Source organism: Pan paniscus, chromosome 15 (assembly GCF_029289425.2).
Source record: "Pan paniscus chromosome 15, NHGRI_mPanPan1-v2.0_pri, whole genome shotgun sequence".
Classification (NCBI taxonomy): Eukaryota; Metazoa; Chordata; class Mammalia; order Primates; family Hominidae; genus Pan; species Pan paniscus.
Window position 1 is genome coordinate 51,860,695 of NC_073264.2, and position 18,234 is coordinate 51,878,928.

The following is an 18,234-nucleotide window of genomic DNA, read 5'->3' on the forward strand; positions in this document are numbered from 1 at the left end:
AGCTTTAACATCAGACTTGGCATCAGGGACACCATTGGAACAAATCCACTTTTTCTAAGCTATTTCTTTGCATGAGATGTTTATGTCAGTTACTAATAGAACAGATTGATATTAGATGGCACCAAAAGTTTTTTTTCTACCTAAATAGGCATTATTTCTGTATTTATTCTTTAAAAATATCAAATACTTTTATAACTTAAATTCCTGAGGTGTCAGGTGTGGACTGTTTAACTCTGCTTGTAACAACAGATGCTAGAACTTATCATTCGTAACTACAACCCACTGATTATTTTAAAATTTAGCTCATGTATTATAACAGAGATAAGATTTGGGCAGTTACTACTCCTGAACTGTCTTTGTTTTTGTTTTGTTTTGCATGGGGCCTTGTCTAGTCTAATCTTTATAGTTAGAATATATGGTCTAGGTTGGGGTGGGAAAACTTGTTAGCAGCCTTGGGATACTTTCATTGTTGTTCTGGTTAATATTTTCCAGTCCCCCTTCCCATGTTACCTTTTAAGTGTTCATTTTACACCCAATTTCAAGTAGGGCATCTAAAAGTATAAAGGTTTATGAGAATAAAGAGTAACTAAAGAGTAGCTTAACAACGTATTAGCATTTCAAAGGGCAGGGATAAGGATGACAGCACTCTCAAGCTCAGAACCTAGATGACTGGCAGACATCACATAACATTTCAGAACATATTTTCTGTTGAACTTCCTGAATACAACTTTTTTTTCCTCCTTCCCTCTCTTCCTTTCCTTAAAAAAACACTTTGATGGTTCTTCATTGCCGACAGAATAAAAATCAAGCTTCTTTCTTGGCTCAGCACTGGAGGCCTACTGTCCTGTTCCCCCTTCCTCTCTAGTCTCTCCTCCTGCTTCTCCCAGGACAGTGTGAACTGGCAATGCTGAAGTGTTTATATGTGTCCACACCCCACATGTGGTCATAACTCCATGACGTTCCCATAGCCTAGGATACCCTTCCCCACACTTTCTTAACTAGTTGAAATCTTAACTCTCAAGATGCAGCTTCAGAGGTCTTCAGGAAGCTTTCTTTAAACTCCTGGGTTGGATCAAATATCTCTTTCTCTTGTGTTCTCCTCTACTGAAAACAGGACGGATCCCACTTATTTCTGAACCTACCATTTGGCCAAATGCTTGGCACCTTGTAAGTGCATTCTATATGGGCAGGGGCTTTGTTCACTGTTGTATCCATGTGCCCACGGCAGGACCTGGCCCACAGTAACTATGTGTTGAATGCTTGAATATGTAAACAACTGAATGGATAAATGCTCACTGAACGGGACTTTTTCTTCCCTGTGTATTAAGAAACAGGACAACCAAAAGTTGCTGTCTACAGCTGAATTCAGACCCTCTCTTGGGGTTGTTATTCTTAGCTTTTAAGTATCTAAAGAACTAGGTTGGGCATTTTCTGCCCCCCACCCCACATGTTCATCTCAGTTTCCAGAGAGGCTATAACACTCTCCCAGAGGGTAGTACTTTCTGCTTGTCTCTTCAGTGGATGCGCAACTAATTTCTAAACACCAAGGCCACATCTGCCACCAGCAGGTGAAAAGGAGCAGGCTGTTTAAGTGGTCCTGGAATCTGGGGTCTAGATTCTAACTCAAAGTACATCTTTTTGGAGTCTAGCTGTAGCAATAAGATACTTGTTGAGGTTTTCATAAGCTGTTGGGAACAGGAAAGCTAAAGTTCCATTTATTTTCCCCCTATTTTTTTAACCAATATCATTTTTCAATTTAAATAGGAATATTTCCTGTCTTGGGCAGAGAAAAATCTGTTGATTCACAGGGACCTAAAGCATGTGAATGGACATGCTTTAGGTCTATGTGAATCAATAGATTTTTTTTGATCTTTAAAATCTTAGGTCCATGTAAATCATGTTAGCAAAGATTTACACTTTTAAATTGTGGACAAACATGCCTTAAACAGAGCTTTGGAAAAAATACAGAGTTCGTATTTTTTGGGGTGATATGAGGGAGAGCAAATCCTAAGTTCTTACAGACGTTTATAATAGAATTTGCCTTTATTAGACAACATAAGTTAACGAGTTAATGGCAATAAAGGGATGTAAAACTGGAGTTAAAGCTGGAATGTGAGGTGGGTGAACAGAGATGACCGGGTAGGCTCACTTGTTCTTTGAGCTGATTCACTTTCTCTTGAAGAAGCCTTTTCACTAGTTTCAGTTTCTGTTCAACTTCTATCATTCGTTCCTCCATGACAGTTACCAGTTGTTCCTGGTTTCCCTGAAGGGAAGAAAAGTATATTATTCGAAAATCATGTCACACTGAAAACACTGGTTTATTTTCCCCACAAGATGCTTAGAGAAAGGACAGCAAATGTTTTGCCTTTGTAACAGGAAGGATGGATTTCTCATGAAATGAGAGTTTTAAGCCCTGCATGGATTGCATATGTCAGAAAAGTAACCCTATCAGATAAAGGATCAGACTGAAAAATCAAAAGAATCTTACCTGTGTTACCATCATCCCCCTGATACAAAGCAAAATTCTGAAAACCCATAATTTAATACCTGTGAGTACCTCTAGTAAAATGGACATCCAAGGTAACTTGGAAGATAGCTATCAACCTCCCATCTGCGATCTGGGTCTCTGCAATGTTATGGGCCTCTCAACAACAAAACAAGCACTGAATATATTCAGGGTTTCCTAACATATCCAATCAGCTTGCAATATGCATGTCTGTTTTTCCTTTGAAGTGGCTGATGACTGTGAGGGTGGTAAGTTTTTTTCTTCCTGCCAATTTTTCTAGTCATCTGTTTCCCACTTGTAAATGTGAAGCACACATCTGGATTGGAGGATGGGTTTACTATCAGCAGATTGAAAATGAAAAATCTCCTGTTCTCACACAACGGTGATGGGTTAAGGAGTAAGTGAGTTTTGGAGAGGAGAGAGACCTAGAGAGATTAGAATGCAATTGACTTATTAGAATGCAACCCCCATCCCTCTGCAGTCCACCAAAATGTCCCCATAAGGAATTTCAGATTTCATAAAGGTATTAACAGCTGATGGTAGTTAAGATATACTTCAAAAGACATGCAGAATGACCAAACATGAGTCAAAGGCTACCATCTGTTTAGATACTAAGTAGTAACACTTAATCATAAAAGAAACCCTAAATCATGTAGTAACTATCCGGAGGATAAAAATTGTAATAGGCAAAGGTCTAATGCAGGAAGTAAGTTACAAAAAATTGGGCCTGGAGGACATCTAGCTTTTAAAAAGGCCTATATTTAAAAAAAAATAGCTTTTTAAAGTTCAAACATAAATACAAAATGTCTGATGTCTATTTGCCCAACAAAGCAAAACAAACAAAAAAAAAAGAGATAATTCAAAGAACATAGAGTTGGCAAAAGAGTGGAAAAACAGGAAAAACAAAGGCAGTCATATACTTAAAATTTATTTTATTGTTTCATCAAAAATTTCCTGTCAAAAAGATTTGTACATCTTATACAAAACAGTATAAATACCCCTGGTTTTCTTCAAATTCCATATATAAAAGTAGTACCTTTTATTAAAAATAGTTACAACATATGGAATGAGAAAATATATAGACTACATCCTTTCAAGAATCTTAAATCCACACTCTTTAAAGGGTATAAATAAAATGATTTGTAACAAGCTGATGTTTGTGAATTTGATTCACAAGATCTGTCATTTCTACATAAATAAATAAGAGACATAATACTGCAAAGGTTTAACAGTAAAAATAATAAAATAATTTAAAAGAGCACTTAATTCCAACATAGCTTATGTCTCTGTGTGTGGTGTGTGTGCATGGGTGGGTGTGTGCATCTGTCTGCCATGGTAAGAAATGCCATCAATAGCAGCCCAGTTTTCACAGGTGCCCAATCCTTCTGTAGGAATCTGCGTGCACTGCTCGCTGCTCCGGTAGCAAGGCCTAGAGAAAGAAGGCAAGTAGTACACTTCACCCTCATGTCAGGATGAGTTTTTAGGGGGAGTCTAAATTCACACATCTACAATGCAAACAATTTTTAAAAGCACACACATTAACACTACATAGGCAAGCAAAGCAACACAAAATGCAGAAGAGATCACATCACTCCACACACAGAAACGTGCAGATTTAACAATATTCTGCATTCTTAAAATTAGTGTCAGCTCAGCAGCGGGAAATGGGAGAGCCTGCAGTAGCATTCTGGTGAGAGTAATAAGCAGTCCACCCTGTCATCTGGTTGGAGGATTTTTTTTTTCTTTCAAAAATCTTAGTTTTTGTCTAATCCTGAAGGAATTGGAGGAAAAGGATATTTTTTTTAACATTGGTGGTTGGGTTGGAAACAGCAGGCTTTGAAAATAGGGTGTAAGAGAGCAATGAGAAGAATCTTGGCGGATCATTTGGTTAGAAGGTCCACTAAAAACTGAGATCAAAGTTTTGTAGTTCAATTATATACTGGAGAGTTAAAGCATCTAACACTCTACCATTACAATTTAAGAACTTTAATACTGGGAAGTTGAAGAGGTATGTATAAAGCTTCCAAAAACAGATTTTAAAGCTCATAAAACAAAAACCTTCTAAAGTTTATTAGAAATACAGCATAGGTACGTATGTAGAGGGAAAAGTTTATTAGAACTGACAAGTGGTAGGAGTACTTCGTAATTAAGCATAGATGGATAGTAGAAGAAACAGAACTGTTCCTATGTAGAGTTCCAGGGCTAATGTGACTTTGCAAAGCCACTTTGAGGGGATTCAAATAAGAGATAGGAAATTCTTTGTCAAGCATTAACTGAGAGGCAAGGTATCTGAACACACAAGCGCATGCAAACCAGAAAGGATTAACGTAGAATTCCACAAAGAAGGACTTTCTATTTTATTCCTAGTTCTGAATTAACTAAATAGGCAAGCTGCAAAAGTTAAACTTCTGAGAAAGGATGATGAATGAAGCATTAAAGAGAAATAACTCTGAATACTTGAAAACCTAAGTAATATAAGATTGGATGTGGTGGTGAGCTGGGATCATGCTAATGCAAACAATGAAAAGATTTTTATTTTCTTAAATAGTTTTATGAACTATGTCAACTAGAAAGATGTCACTGACTATACACTCTATTTGTTGTGAAAAGTCATCACTTGTGATTTTCATGGGATGCAGCAGGCTGCACGGCTCTGGCACAGGAAAGCTCAGTGTACTTTGTTAGTAGCGCATATCCTAGCAACATTTAAATTTTGTAATATTTTTGGCATGGGATGGGAACATCAGGCCAATTGTGCGCTATGTTTAAGTGATCCTGATACTTCATCGTTTATTACAAATGGGCAAATCGTCTATTACAGAACACTAAATGACTCAGCTTAGAAGCTGAGAGCTCAAAAGTAGCACCGCAGTTCTATGGATTTGTCATACAGGTTAAATATCTCTCTGAAAGAAGATTTAGGATTGTGATTTTGTTTTGTTTTTTTAAATTTAAGAGATGGAGTCTTGCTATGATGCCCAGGCTGGAGTACAGTGGCTGTTCACACACATGATCGTAGCTCACTGCAGCCTTGAACCTCTGGCCTCAAGCAATCCTCCCGTCTCAGCCTCCCAAGTAGCTGGGACTACAGGTGTGTGCCATCAGATTTAGGTTCTTTCTCTCCACCTTTGAACTGGTATAACTTTCAAATAAACAGGTAAAATTAACAGGTGATCTACTAGAGTAGAGAGAGCTTCATACCTGTGGTGTGTTGGTTTCGGAGGTCCTGTTTTCAAGTTCCTCCTGCAGGTGCTGGTTTATCCTTTCTGCCTGCAGCAGCTGGTGTTGAAGCTGCAGAAACTGCTCCCTGGGCACCATCGGACAGGCTTGCTGCTGGAGCAGCTGCAAATCCCAAGCATGAGGGGACGGGCTAGGCGTCGCAGTGGACCTCAGGTGCTGCATCTGAAGGACAAGGGCAAAGCCCTGTTCAGCTGAGTCCCTTCAATCCCAGAGCTGCCCTTTATGGTGTCAGGCAGTGAGTAATGAAGACTATTAATTCATTAATAACCCCAGACCCACTGAAACTTGGAAACAGGACAGCATATGGGCCCCAGGAATATAGAAATGAGAAAAGCTATTTCGCTTAGCAGAGAATATGCTTAATAAGTAGGCTTTCTTAAAAGTTTTAGGCTTAAAAAGCCCTTCCCAACTCTGGAGTGATATTAAGGGCATGATGTACATAATACATGTGAATTCTATTTCATTTTTTCTTATACTGGAATAATTACCTCCCCCCTTTTAAAAACTGGGGTTGGAGAAAGTGGTTATGCTTTAGGGTTTTACCACTTTACCATTCATAAAGATTCTTAAATGTTCAATGACTACATTTTTTCCAACCCCAAGTTAGCAATTTTTTTTGGAAGAACCTCATCTTGCATCTAAAATTATTTTAACCTACCTTTAGTTTATCAATATGTAATTATACCCTTAGATTAAACAGCACAAGACAGACAATTCTGGGGCATAAAGCAATAATATCCTAGAACATCTGGGAACTGGAGAACATGGAATGGAAGTATTCAAGACAATGAGGAAATGTGTACCAACATGCCAGTCAAAGTGGGGGAGAGGAAAGGGAGGACGATGCACGGCATTTTGGGCAGTGAGGCAGGCCACCTCACATCTATACACACGCGGAGCATGCAACAAACATTACCAAGACTAAACTCAAGAAGCGGCACCTCCAGGCTTGTGAGAAGGTGGAAAAGGACCTCTAAGACTCGGCTATAACTAAATGTTGCCATGAAATGTCAGAGCCACTATCCATTTCCTTATATCTAAATTTCTAGGTGGGGGTGGGGGTATTGCCCACTTTGAAATACCTCTAGTTGTAGATTCAGAAAACCACTTTGTTTTCATGATAAAAATTATGGAGAATTATCCATAATTTTATATCAGTGGGATAATTTTCTTCATACATAATGCTTTAAATACTGAGGAAAAGTTTGATGTAAACAGACATACCATTAAAACAAAATGAATACTGGCTCTTTCCTTAAGTACTTATTAACTGTTACAATCAACAGAAATAACATGAGCAAGAGGTTTAATGAGATGGCTCCATGCTATGAAAGTTCATTGAAAGAGAATGTTCTACCTTCACACACTATCTCAGGCAGAGAACTGCACCCTTCTCTGCTACTTCCAACCACTGAGTTCTAGGTACAGGTTAGCCACAGACAAGACAAAAAGAAGAGAAAATTACAGGAGTTAGAGAAAAGTATGAGTAATAAAAAGAGAAAGAACAGTACTAATTAGGTCTATTATATACATGAATAAGAGCATATGAAAGACACATTTTTCTGTATATAAATTCTACAGACATTAAAATGTCTTACAACTCTAATTCTGCAAGTGCATCTTCACTTACTGTATCCTATTTGTGCCCCACCCAATATAATGATTTAGAAGATTCCAGGTCCAGGCCAGGCGCAGTGGTTCATGCCTGTAATCCCAACACTTTGGGAGGCCGAGGTGGGCGGATCACTTGGGGTCAGGAGTTCAAGACCAGCCTGTCCAACGTGGTGAAACCCTGTCTCTACTAAAAGTACAAAAATTACCCAGGCATGGTGGCACGTCGCCTTTGGTCCCAGCTACTCGGGAGGCTAAGGGCGGAGAATTGCTTGAACCTGGGAGGCAGAGATTGCAGTGAGCCAAGATCACACCAATGCACTCCAGCCTGGGTGACAGTGAGACTCCATCTCAAAAAAAAAAAAAAAAAAAAATTTAGGTCGCGTATGGTGGCTCACGCCTGTAATCCCAGCACTCTGGGAGGCCAAGGCAGGTGGGTCACGAGGTCAGGAGATCAAGACCATCCTGGCAACGTGGTGAAATGCCATCTCTACTAAAAATACAACCAGGCATGGTGGTGGGCGCCTGTAATCCCAGCTACCTGGGAGGCTGAGGCAGAAGAATCGCTCGAATCCGGGAGGCAGAGGTTGCAGTGAGCTGAAATTGCGCCACTGCATTCCCACCTGGTGACAGAGCGAGACTCCGTTTAAAAATAAATAAATAAAAAAGATTATTCCAGGTCCAGTACAGAATGGATCTGATGTTAAATCTCTTGCCACTTGGAGATGCAGAATGCAGTATAAACTATAAGCCATTTTGTTGTTTAAGTGTCTGAAATGTTAGCTATCATAGAGGTACACAAGAGACTGAGAACTGCTGATATAGTCTGTAACCCTTTTGTTGAGTGTTCAAAACAAACTTATTGAACTGCTCATGTTGAAAAAGCTCTGAAGTAGGCGTCAAATTCTAGCCCTAATTTTTTTCTTTTCCTAGTCTAGTGATCTGTGATCTTTAATTACAGTGGGGGGATGTGTTACGTTAGAACCGTGACTGTTAAACTAGTATATAGAGATGAGAGACTACTTCCCCCAAGGGAGTGCACATATCAGATTAGAACCATGAAGACAGCTGTGCTCAAATCCCCTGACTCCAGAGATTCTGATATAGAAACCTGTCCCTGCCCAGCCTGCCACCCGTTGCCCCAATCAGGTAAGAATCCCTGCCAGAGTGAGAAGGAATGTACCTATCCCTCAGGTGAGCTGGGACACACTGTGCATCCCCCAAGTTAACCTACTCTGTAGGTATCATACTATAAATAAAAATCCAATTTGTAGCGCTGGAGAGGGGGAATGGTTAATGCTTAATAGCTACAGCCGAGTGATGAACAGGTTTTGGAAGGAGTGGTAATGGTTGTAGGATGTTGTGAATTTAATGAATGCCACTGAATTGTACATTTTTAAATGGTTAAAATGGCAAATTCTATGTTAGGTATATATTTATCACAGGTTAAAAATTAATATACTAAAAACCATTGAATTGTACACCTGAAATATGCGAACTACATAATATGTGAATTATACCTCAATAACACTGTTTTTGTTTGTTTTTTTGTTTTTTGGGTTTTTTTTTGAGACGGAGTCTTGCTCTGTCACCCAGGCTGGAGTGCAGTGGTGCGATCTCAGCTCACAGCAACCTCCACCTCCTGGGTTCAAGTGATTCTTCTGCCTCAGCCTCCTGAGTAGCTGGGACTACAGGCACATGCCACGGTGCCCGCCAATAACACTGTTTGTTTTAAAAAACTTCAATCTGGAGAAATATAGGAGAGATCAGGGAACTCCCAACACTTTGGGAGGCTGAGGTGGGAGGATTGCTTGAGCCCAAGAATTCAAGGCTGCAGTAAGCTGTGATCACAACACTGAACTCTAGCCTGGGTGACAGAATCTCAAAAAAATATCCAATTTGTGTAAATCTTTAGCATTAATAATTTTTTTTTTTTTTGAGATGGAGTCTTGCTCTGTTGCCTAGGCTGGAGTGCAGTGGCACGATCTTGGCTCACTGCAACCTCCGCCTCCCGGGTTCAAGCGATTCTCCTGCCTCAGCCTCCTGAGTAGCTGAGATTACAGGCGCACACCACCACGCCCAGCTAATTTTTGTATTTTTAGTAGAGACGAGGTTTCACCATGTTGGTCACGCTGGTCTCGAACTCCTGACCTTGTGATCCACCTGCCTCAGCCTCCCAAAGTGCTGGGATTATAGGCATGAGCCACTGTGCCTGGCCAATAATTCAGTTCCATTTCCTAATGAAAGTTTCATTGGAATAAATAGGTATGAGATGTTCTTTTCAGTGTTCAAATAGAAAAATCCATGCTTTTTCCTTAGCTGTTCGGCTCCAGTGTCAAGAACACTCAATTTTCCTCCTCTGTTAGCAAATATTTACTACTAGGTGGGAAAACAACAAGGGGAAATTGCTTACGATGGCTAATAATGTTAATGGGTGTTGGGTAAGATGGGAACAGGCGGGAGAAGAACTGGTCTCTTGGCAGAGCCTCTGGAAAGGCTCTCACAGTGACTAAGTACACACTGCTACTTTTCAATTTGATACTAGACATATGGGCTTAGTTTTAGACATCTTATTCCTCAGAGTATATAATTATATTTCATCAGAAAAGCATGTCTACATCTAAGTACAGCCCACAGCTCAAAGTTTTGAATGCATTCATTATATTGCTGTTAAAAAAAGAAAAAATGGTTTAGACTTCACTAAAACTTTCATGAATTTCCCCTTTAGTTGATAAATCAGAGAACACAAAATTGACAAACTTCACTGGTGATTTCATGTTAGTGCTATACGTTTGCCCATAATTCGCATTAAAAATCAATGCTTGGTGCTTGGTTTTTAAAAGCTACCTTTGCATGTGGCCAGCTTCATAAAAGAAAATACTTAAATAGTTCCATTTCTTCTTTTTTTTTTTTTTTTTTTTTTTGAGATGGAGTCCGGCTTTGTTGCCCAGGCTGGAGTGCAATGACGTGATCTTGGCTCACTGCAACCTCCGCCTCCCGGGTTCAAGCAGTTCTCCTGCCTCAGCCTCCCAAGTAGCTAGGATCACAGGTGCCCACCACCACGCCCAGCTAATTTTTGTGTATTTTTAGTAGAGACAGGGTTTCACTATGTTGGCCAGGCTTGTCTCGAACTCCTGACCTCAGATGATCCACCTGCCTCAGCCTCCCAAAGTGCTGGGATTACAGGGGTAAGCCACTGCGCCCGGCCCCATTTCTTCTTATAATTCTGGCTTAAAAATATGTGTATACACAGTACTTTTTAAGAGCACAAAAAGACAATTTCTACAGGTTCTTCTCTGCCTTACATAAGTCTTATAGTTCACTAAATGTTAGATTAACTAATTTCATTTACCCAAGGTATATCAATGAAATCCTTAAGAAGGATGTATACATAAGTTTGTTATATCCTATAATTAAGCTCGGTATTCAGAAAGCAATCTAGAAGACTGGAACTCAAAGTCCAAGCTGACAAGCTAGTTTTACAAATCCATTTTTTTTCTTTTTCTTTCGTTTTGAGACAGGGTCTCTCACTGTCTCCCAGGCTGGAGTGCAGTGGTGTGATCTCAGCTCATTGCTACCTCCAACTCCTGTGCTTAAACAATCCTCCTGTCTCAGCCTCTCAAGTAGCTGGGACTACAGGTACATGCCACCACACCTGGCTAATTTTTTTTTTTTTTTTTTTTTTTTGTAGAGACAGGGTTTCACCATGTTGCCCAGGCTGGTCTTGAACTTCTGGACTCAAGCCATTTGACTGCCTCAGCCTCCCAAAGTGCTGGGATTACAGGTATAAGCCACCATGTCCGGCCACAAATACATTTTCATAATGATCAGATGTACCTCTCACAAGGCAGTCCTGAGTTCTAAATGTAGTAATGAAGAATAGCAGCACTTGAAATTAAAACTTCCAAATGTTAATGCTCTCAAATTTCCCGCATGGATTTCCCAACTGAAGAGGGTGCTAGAGACCAATCATGTCTATAAAATGCTGCAATATAGGAGGGATCAGTGAACTGGTATAAACATGGTGATGGCAAGAGTGCTCAGGGCCCCTTGGCTAATCAGAGAGTCCCTGCCCCCTGAATTTGCAGAGGTACAGGTCTTTGCATTTTAGGTCACCATTATTACTTACTCTGAAAAGCAGTATGGCTTCCTATGGCAGTATAATGAAGCAAAGTTGTCTGTTAAACTTGGTAAGGCGGACCAAAGAATTCAACTTGGCAGTGTACTTAGATTTTCACAACGGGAATTCAATGCCATGTCTAGTCTCTCCCAACAAATAGCTCATTCATGGATTAACATATTCTTCATAGCTAAGGCCATCTGCTGAGAAACTTACCTCCATGAGCTGCTCATCCAGTTTTACTTGTTTCTTTTTCAGGCCTTCATTTTCCAAATGAATTGTTTCTAATTCTTGTTCAAGGGAATTCATCTGACTGACCTGTTTAAAAAAACAAAATATTCCCTTGAAACAGAAACAAAAACACTTGAGTTGTTCTACTTTATTTTGACAAATCTGTGCTTGTCAGAAATCTCAACTCTTGGAAGAAAGCCAAGTTAATTCAGTGACAAACAAATAATACAATTCAGTGTATTGCTTACATTTAAGTAATCTAGTTTTAATCACCTGTCCTCACACAGAATAGATTCCTTAAGGCAGCTGGCTTTTAAACTTGGATGCCACCCACTGTAAGAAATACATTTTATCTTACAACACAGTACACACACCCACACATATGTAGAGTACATATCACTGAAATATCCTTACCATGGACCATGTACTCTGATATTTTGTAGTATATTAATAAAAAATGCTAGTTTCCATTAAATTGATTTCATAATCCTCTACTATGGATCTGCAGCAGGAAAAATACTGTCTTAATGCAAACTTAAAGGCTTAAAATTGAGAGTACATAAAACCTGATTTATATAACTTTTCGATTTTAAAGATTTCATGAGTACCTTTTTTTTTTTGAGACAGAGTCTCACTCTGTCACCCAGGCTGGAGTGCAGTGGCACAGTCTCAGCTCACTGCAACCTGCACTTCCCAGGTTCAAGCGATTCACCTGCCTCAGCTTCCCAAATAGCTGGGACTACAGGTGTGCACCACTGCACCCAGCTAATTTTTGTATTTTTTTTTTTTTTTTTTTAGAGATGGGATTTCATCATGTTGATGAGACGGGTCTCGAACTCCTGACCTCGTGATCTGCCCACCTCGGCCTCCCAAAGTGCTGGGATTACAGGCATGAGCCACCGTGTCCAGCCTCACTTTTATAACTCTTTACTACAGGAAGAACCTAGTGAGCTAGAGGACACAAGTCAGAATATTGCTCAGTAAAAAACATACAACACTATCTTAGAAAGCTGATTTTGCTTCTATCAAAAAGAGCTGAGGAGAACAGCAAGAATTGTGAAACAGAAGTGTAGTCTTCCAGGTCCATTTTAAACTTCAGTATTATTAAAAGCCTATCACAGACTCTTTTCCCCCTAATGAGCAGCTAAATGAAACCCATTTTCTTTCTGCAAAGTTTACTTGAATGTACCTGAAGTTAAATGACATTTCAGCTTTAGAGCACAACCAGGCCTTCTTACTGCAAATGGTCATGATAACTTTCACAAAAAACAAAAATTTTATGAATACTTTATAATGAAATATTTTTCTCAGATTTCTAAACAGACCATATTTTTTATAAAGAGGTAATAGTGAAAACTGAGTTTCAGTTTAGAAAAAGAAAAGTAACAACTCTGAGAAGTCTGGTCTAGAACTCTAACTTCATGGGACAAATTACAGAAAGCAAACTGATTGGCACTGCAGAGGTGTGACCAGGGGGTAGCCAGCCTCCAAGAGGCCTCAAAGAACCCCACCTCCGGGTATTCACACCCTTATACAGTCCTCTCCCACACTATACTAGGGTTAGTCTGCGTGACAAATACAGTGCAGCAGAAATGTTGGTATGTCACTCGCAGGATTAGATCATAAAGGGACCACAGCTTCTGTCTTGGTCTTTCGGTCTCAGTGTCTGTTTCATCACTCCTTCTGGGGGAAGCCAGATGTTACACCCTGAGAAAAGGCCCAGGTAGTGAAGAGCTGAGGTCTCAGGCAAGCAGCCAGCAAGGAACAGCAGCCTCCTGCTAACAGTTGTACGAATGAGCTTGGAAAGTAGCTCCTCTAGCCCCAGTGAAGCCTTCGGGTAACTGCAGGCCTGGCCAACATGTAGACTGCATCCTCATGAGAGCCCTGAGTTGGACCACCCAGCTAAGCTGCTTCTGAAATCCTGACTTGTAGATAAGACAAGAAATGTTGTTTTAATTTGTTACATAGCAATAAAAAAAAAATCCCATATTAAGATGTTTCTAAGATTCGAGTGATAAATATTTTGCCAACTTATAAGGGCTTCTAATACTAATAAAGATGATTAATTGCCTTCTTTAAGAAAGCTTAAATTGTGGGGTTTTTTTTTTGTTTTTTGTTTTTTGTTTTGAGACAGTCTCACTCTGTTACCCAGGCTGGAGTACACTGGTGTGATCTTGGCTCACTGCAACCTCAGCCTCCCGAGTAGCTGGGACTACAGGCACGTGCCACCACGCCTGGCTAATTTTTGTGTTTTTTTAGTAGAGATGGAGTTTTACCATATTGGTCAGGCTGGTCTCAAACTCCTGACCTAGTGATCTGCCTGCATCGGCCTCCCAAAGTGCTGGGATTACAGGCATGAGCCACCACACCCGGCCAAACTGTTATTTTTTCAACCATTATTCAATCAAAAAGAACCACGATGCTATTTTGACAAGATAACAGCATAAAGAGATACATGCCAAAATATGCCATCGTAATCATTTCCTTAGAAGTACACCTGAGAAGAAACACACTTAAGAACGCATTATAGTGAGAACACAGATGCACGCCATATATTCTCAAAAACTCACCTTCCTGTTAGCAGGAGATTGTTCTTTCTGAAACTGATCACACTCTCTCTTTAAGCTCAATTTTTCTTGCTCTGTGGGTTTCATGGTACCTGATGGGTTTAGATGTTTTTGGTGCTTGGGAAGAAGATTGGATTCCAATTGCCGGACCTAACAGGAACAAATGTAAGAGGAAGAAATGCTAATACAATCACCCAGCCAGCGAAAACAACAAACATAGGGAAAGTTTTAATTCAGTACTTGGGTCCTGTTTAACATCCTTTTTCAATCAAGCCTGTAAATACCTGAAGCTAGCTTTTCTGGATTTCAAAAGACCCTTTCTAGGTGAGTCTGGTTGGGTCTGCAAACCCAGGACTGTAGGAACAAGACTGGGAAGAGGAGACTTCTGGGTCCACTAACTCTCCAGGAGTCAACAGTGTATGCGATGTGGCTGCCAGGAAAACAGGCACAGCGGTCCCAGGCCCTTTTTTTCTGACATGAACACTACTTTTAGGAGAGAATGGGCTGACAGTTCCCATCTGCTCTTATTGGACTATTCACATCTAAAACAGTTCTACGAAGACATGAACCATGTCTGTCTTGCTCACCACTGCAGCATCAGTGATAGCAGTTTCTGGCACGGAGTAGGTGTTCTAACTAAATATCTGCGACTCTTCAGAGTTCCTCCTCAAAAGGGGTGTTAAGCATAGGTTAAATATCATTGGGAGACTATGCAGCAGAGGTAAGGAATTCAAGCACCAAGTTGGTGGTTGGAAAAGACCTTAAACCTTGAAATGCTGTCTTTTAAAGGAGGCACCTTTTTCTCTCGTGAGGAGTTATTTAGACCTGCAAGATGTGAGTCTAGTTTTACCATTTTTGTACTACTAGTCTTGGTGGCCAGCCAATTTGAAGACTATATGGTTCACATAATTTCCATGAGTCTATATTTTGGATATGAAGATTAAAGTCACAAATATATTTTAATATAAAACTGCTTATAAAAATATTTTATAAACATCAGGATAAAATTATATGTGAGTAAATGATAAATTATACATTCTTAAAATAAGTCTGCTATAGCAGGATACTCAAATCCACACCTTAGAACCATTCCAATCATATCCAACATTCATTTTCCTATCAAACTAGTCATTTTCAAACATATGCCATGATGTGCAGCTTCTCCAGTTACCTTCTCCCGGGAGTGCGTGAGTTCGGCTTTGGTGTTCTGTACCACGGTCTGGAGCCTCTCATTCTCTTGCCAAAGCAGCTGCTGTTCCTCATTCATCAGATGATCCAACTTGTCCCAGGACAGCCTTTTCTGCTGGTTATGGAGCCCTGATGGATGAGTAGCTATTCCTGGGGCCCAGCTCTTAAGAGAATTGCAGAGTGTAAGCCTTAAAAACAAGCTATTGGGTAATTGCTGTTTTGAGACAGGTGTCATGTTTACCCAATGACAACGACTCCTAGTAAGTACCTTTCAATTGTCCTCTCAGTCTTCTAATGAAAGTATGTGTATGTACATATAAATATGAATAAAACAATATTCTTGAAGTTTGATTTAAACAAAAAGGTTTGGAGAGTCTCTGTTTAAAATGGTCTTTGACAAAACAGCCATGTCATGTCCAATAATGAATATGACTGTAGGGCGAGGCCCAGTTCCATAAAGGACCCAAATGCATTGAGACTGGTGGCTTAAAAGTTGCTTCATTCTTATGAAGTTATCTTTAAGCCCAGAAGATATTCATTTGATTCACAGAGGACATAAAGAGAAGGCTGAAATGCACTGCCAACTCAAAAGCTTTCACAGGCTAAACTCTACTTTCATTTTCACATATGCAATCATATCCTTTTTTTAGAATCCAAAGCACATATTGTCCATGTAATTAACGTCTGAATTCAGAAATGTGCTTTCAGCTACCAAAGTGATTTTTTGGATCTTGAAAATGATGTAAAAAATCAAAAAGATAACACAAATAGATAAGCCTCTTGCCTTTTAAACCAAACATCAAAAAAAAAAAGGTACAATCTCATTTTCAGAAAAAGTCAACCCAGAAGTAATTTTAAAAATGGAAACTTTTTTTTTTTGAGACAGAGTCTCACTCTGTCACCCAGGCTGAAGTGCAGTGGCACGATCTCAGCTCACTGCAACCTCCACCTCCCGGGCTCAAGCAATTCTTATGCCTCAGCCTTCCAAGTAGCTGGGATTATGGGCGCATGTACTACCACAGCTGGCTTTTTTTTTTTTTTTTTTGAGACAAAGTCTAGCTCTGTCGCCCAGGCTGGAGTGCAGTGGCACGATCTTGGCTCACTGCAACCTACGCCTCCCGGGTTCAAGCGATTCTCCTGCCTTAGCCTCCCGAGTAGCTGGGATTACAGGCACTCACCACCATGCCCAGCTAATTATTTTTAATAGAGATGGGGTTTCAACATGTTGGGCAGGCTGGTCTTGAAGTCCTGACCTCGTGATCCGCCCGCCTAGGCCTCCCAAAGTGCTGGGATTACAAGCGTGAGCCACCATGCCTGGCCATTTTTGTATTTGTAGTAGAGACAGGGTTTCGCCATGTTGGCCAGGCTGGTCTTGAACTCCTGGCTTCAAGTGGTCTGCCTGCCTCGGCCTCCCAAAGTGCTGGGATTACAGGCATGAGCCACCACACCCAGCCCAAAACAACTGATTTTTTAATAAAAAGTTTCACCAAGAGATAAAATAACTGAATGTGTCTACTTTTATTGTAGGACAAAATCTTGACATCTGCCCCAAAATGACATCTATAACATTGTTCTTAATTTATTTGCACACAGATTAGGCAGCACTGTGACTTATTAAAATGAGACACTTTCTACCCCACCACCATAATGTGTCAGCCAGCTAACACTTTAATCAGCTCTTCCTGGACTTTCTGGTGCCATAGCAACCTATTTGTAGCAATGAATTATCTCCTGAAATTCAATACTATTGTTTTATGCCTTTTTAGCAGAAGCTGTACTTTTTTGCAAGTCTGTGTATAAGTTCCCAGATTAATTTCTTGCAATGTTTTTCTACATTTGATTTTTTTTAAGGTCACACAAATACTTTTATCTACCATTTAAGAAAATGTTTTAGTTTTGTTATTACAAAACTCAACTCAGCCATGGTCTTCTGACTTGCTCAATACAAAAAAAAGACCTGTTTTATATCACTATGGTTTCATTTATATGAAATTTAGAAAAAAGCATCCCTAAACTACAGTGGCAGAGGGTACAAAAGTGGTTCCCTTGGGGTTACCAACTGGAGGGAACAAGGGAGAGCCTGCTGAGTGCTGGAAATGTTCTACATTTTTATCTAAGTGATGGTTATACAAACACAGATACATAAAATATGCTTATTTATATGTACATGCATATACACATAAAAATAACCAAGTTGTAGTCTTAAGATTTGTATACTTTACTGTAAATAACTTATACCTAAATAAAAAAAGAACAAATCACCTTGCCACCAGCATTCTGAAGTTGCTTATGTAAAGACATCACTTCTTGTTTTAAAGCCTCCTTTTCCTGCTGAGTCACTCGTAGGTCAGATTTCATCCGGGACATTTGCAGGTTTACATTCTGCAGGGTGTCTTCTAAATTCTGAACCTGTATTGTGAGAATGATCTTTTACTGCTACACAAACTCTTGTGGTCTCACCTCTAGCATGTTCAGGAATGAATAAGGACAAAAGAACTTTCAAGTCCATTTGTTTCTCTTTACTAAATCCAGCTTTCTTGTCAGTAGCTCAGTGGAAACCCAGGACAGTAGGTATATTTACAGGATGTTAAATTATATTTAGGACAATGATGAACTATGTCTGGAGCAAGGTATTGCTTGATAGTCATCTGGTAGATTACTAAATGGTATCTTACAATACCAGTGGGTGCCAACTGGCATCACAAAAGATGGTTTCACTGAATTTTGTAGAAATTGTTTTAGCCTATGATGTTGGACTGTAAAGGACCCTC

The 18,234-nt window shown here is 39.8% G+C and overlaps 1 protein-coding gene across 8 annotated transcripts in view; it reads right to left on the reverse strand.

The window, feature by feature from the left end:
• The window catches only part of NIN (ninein), a 111,670-nt gene that overhangs the window by 4,002 nt on the left and 89,434 nt on the right, over positions 1-18,234 (reverse strand). For 5 of the 8 annotated variants that reach the window (XM_003831729.7, XM_063596203.1, XM_063596202.1 and 2 more), the window contains 6 exons: positions 17,726-17,872; positions 15,447-15,626; positions 14,279-14,425; positions 11,694-11,795; positions 5,708-5,908; positions 2,150-2,263 (listed from right to left, as the gene is read on the reverse strand). In XM_003831729.7, the coding sequence (XP_003831777.3) occupies positions 2,150-2,263; positions 5,708-5,908; positions 11,694-11,795; positions 14,279-14,425; positions 15,447-15,626; positions 17,726-17,872 (891 nt within the window). The other 3 variants (XM_008957087.5, XM_008957083.5, XM_034937534.3) reach the window with 3 other exon arrangements.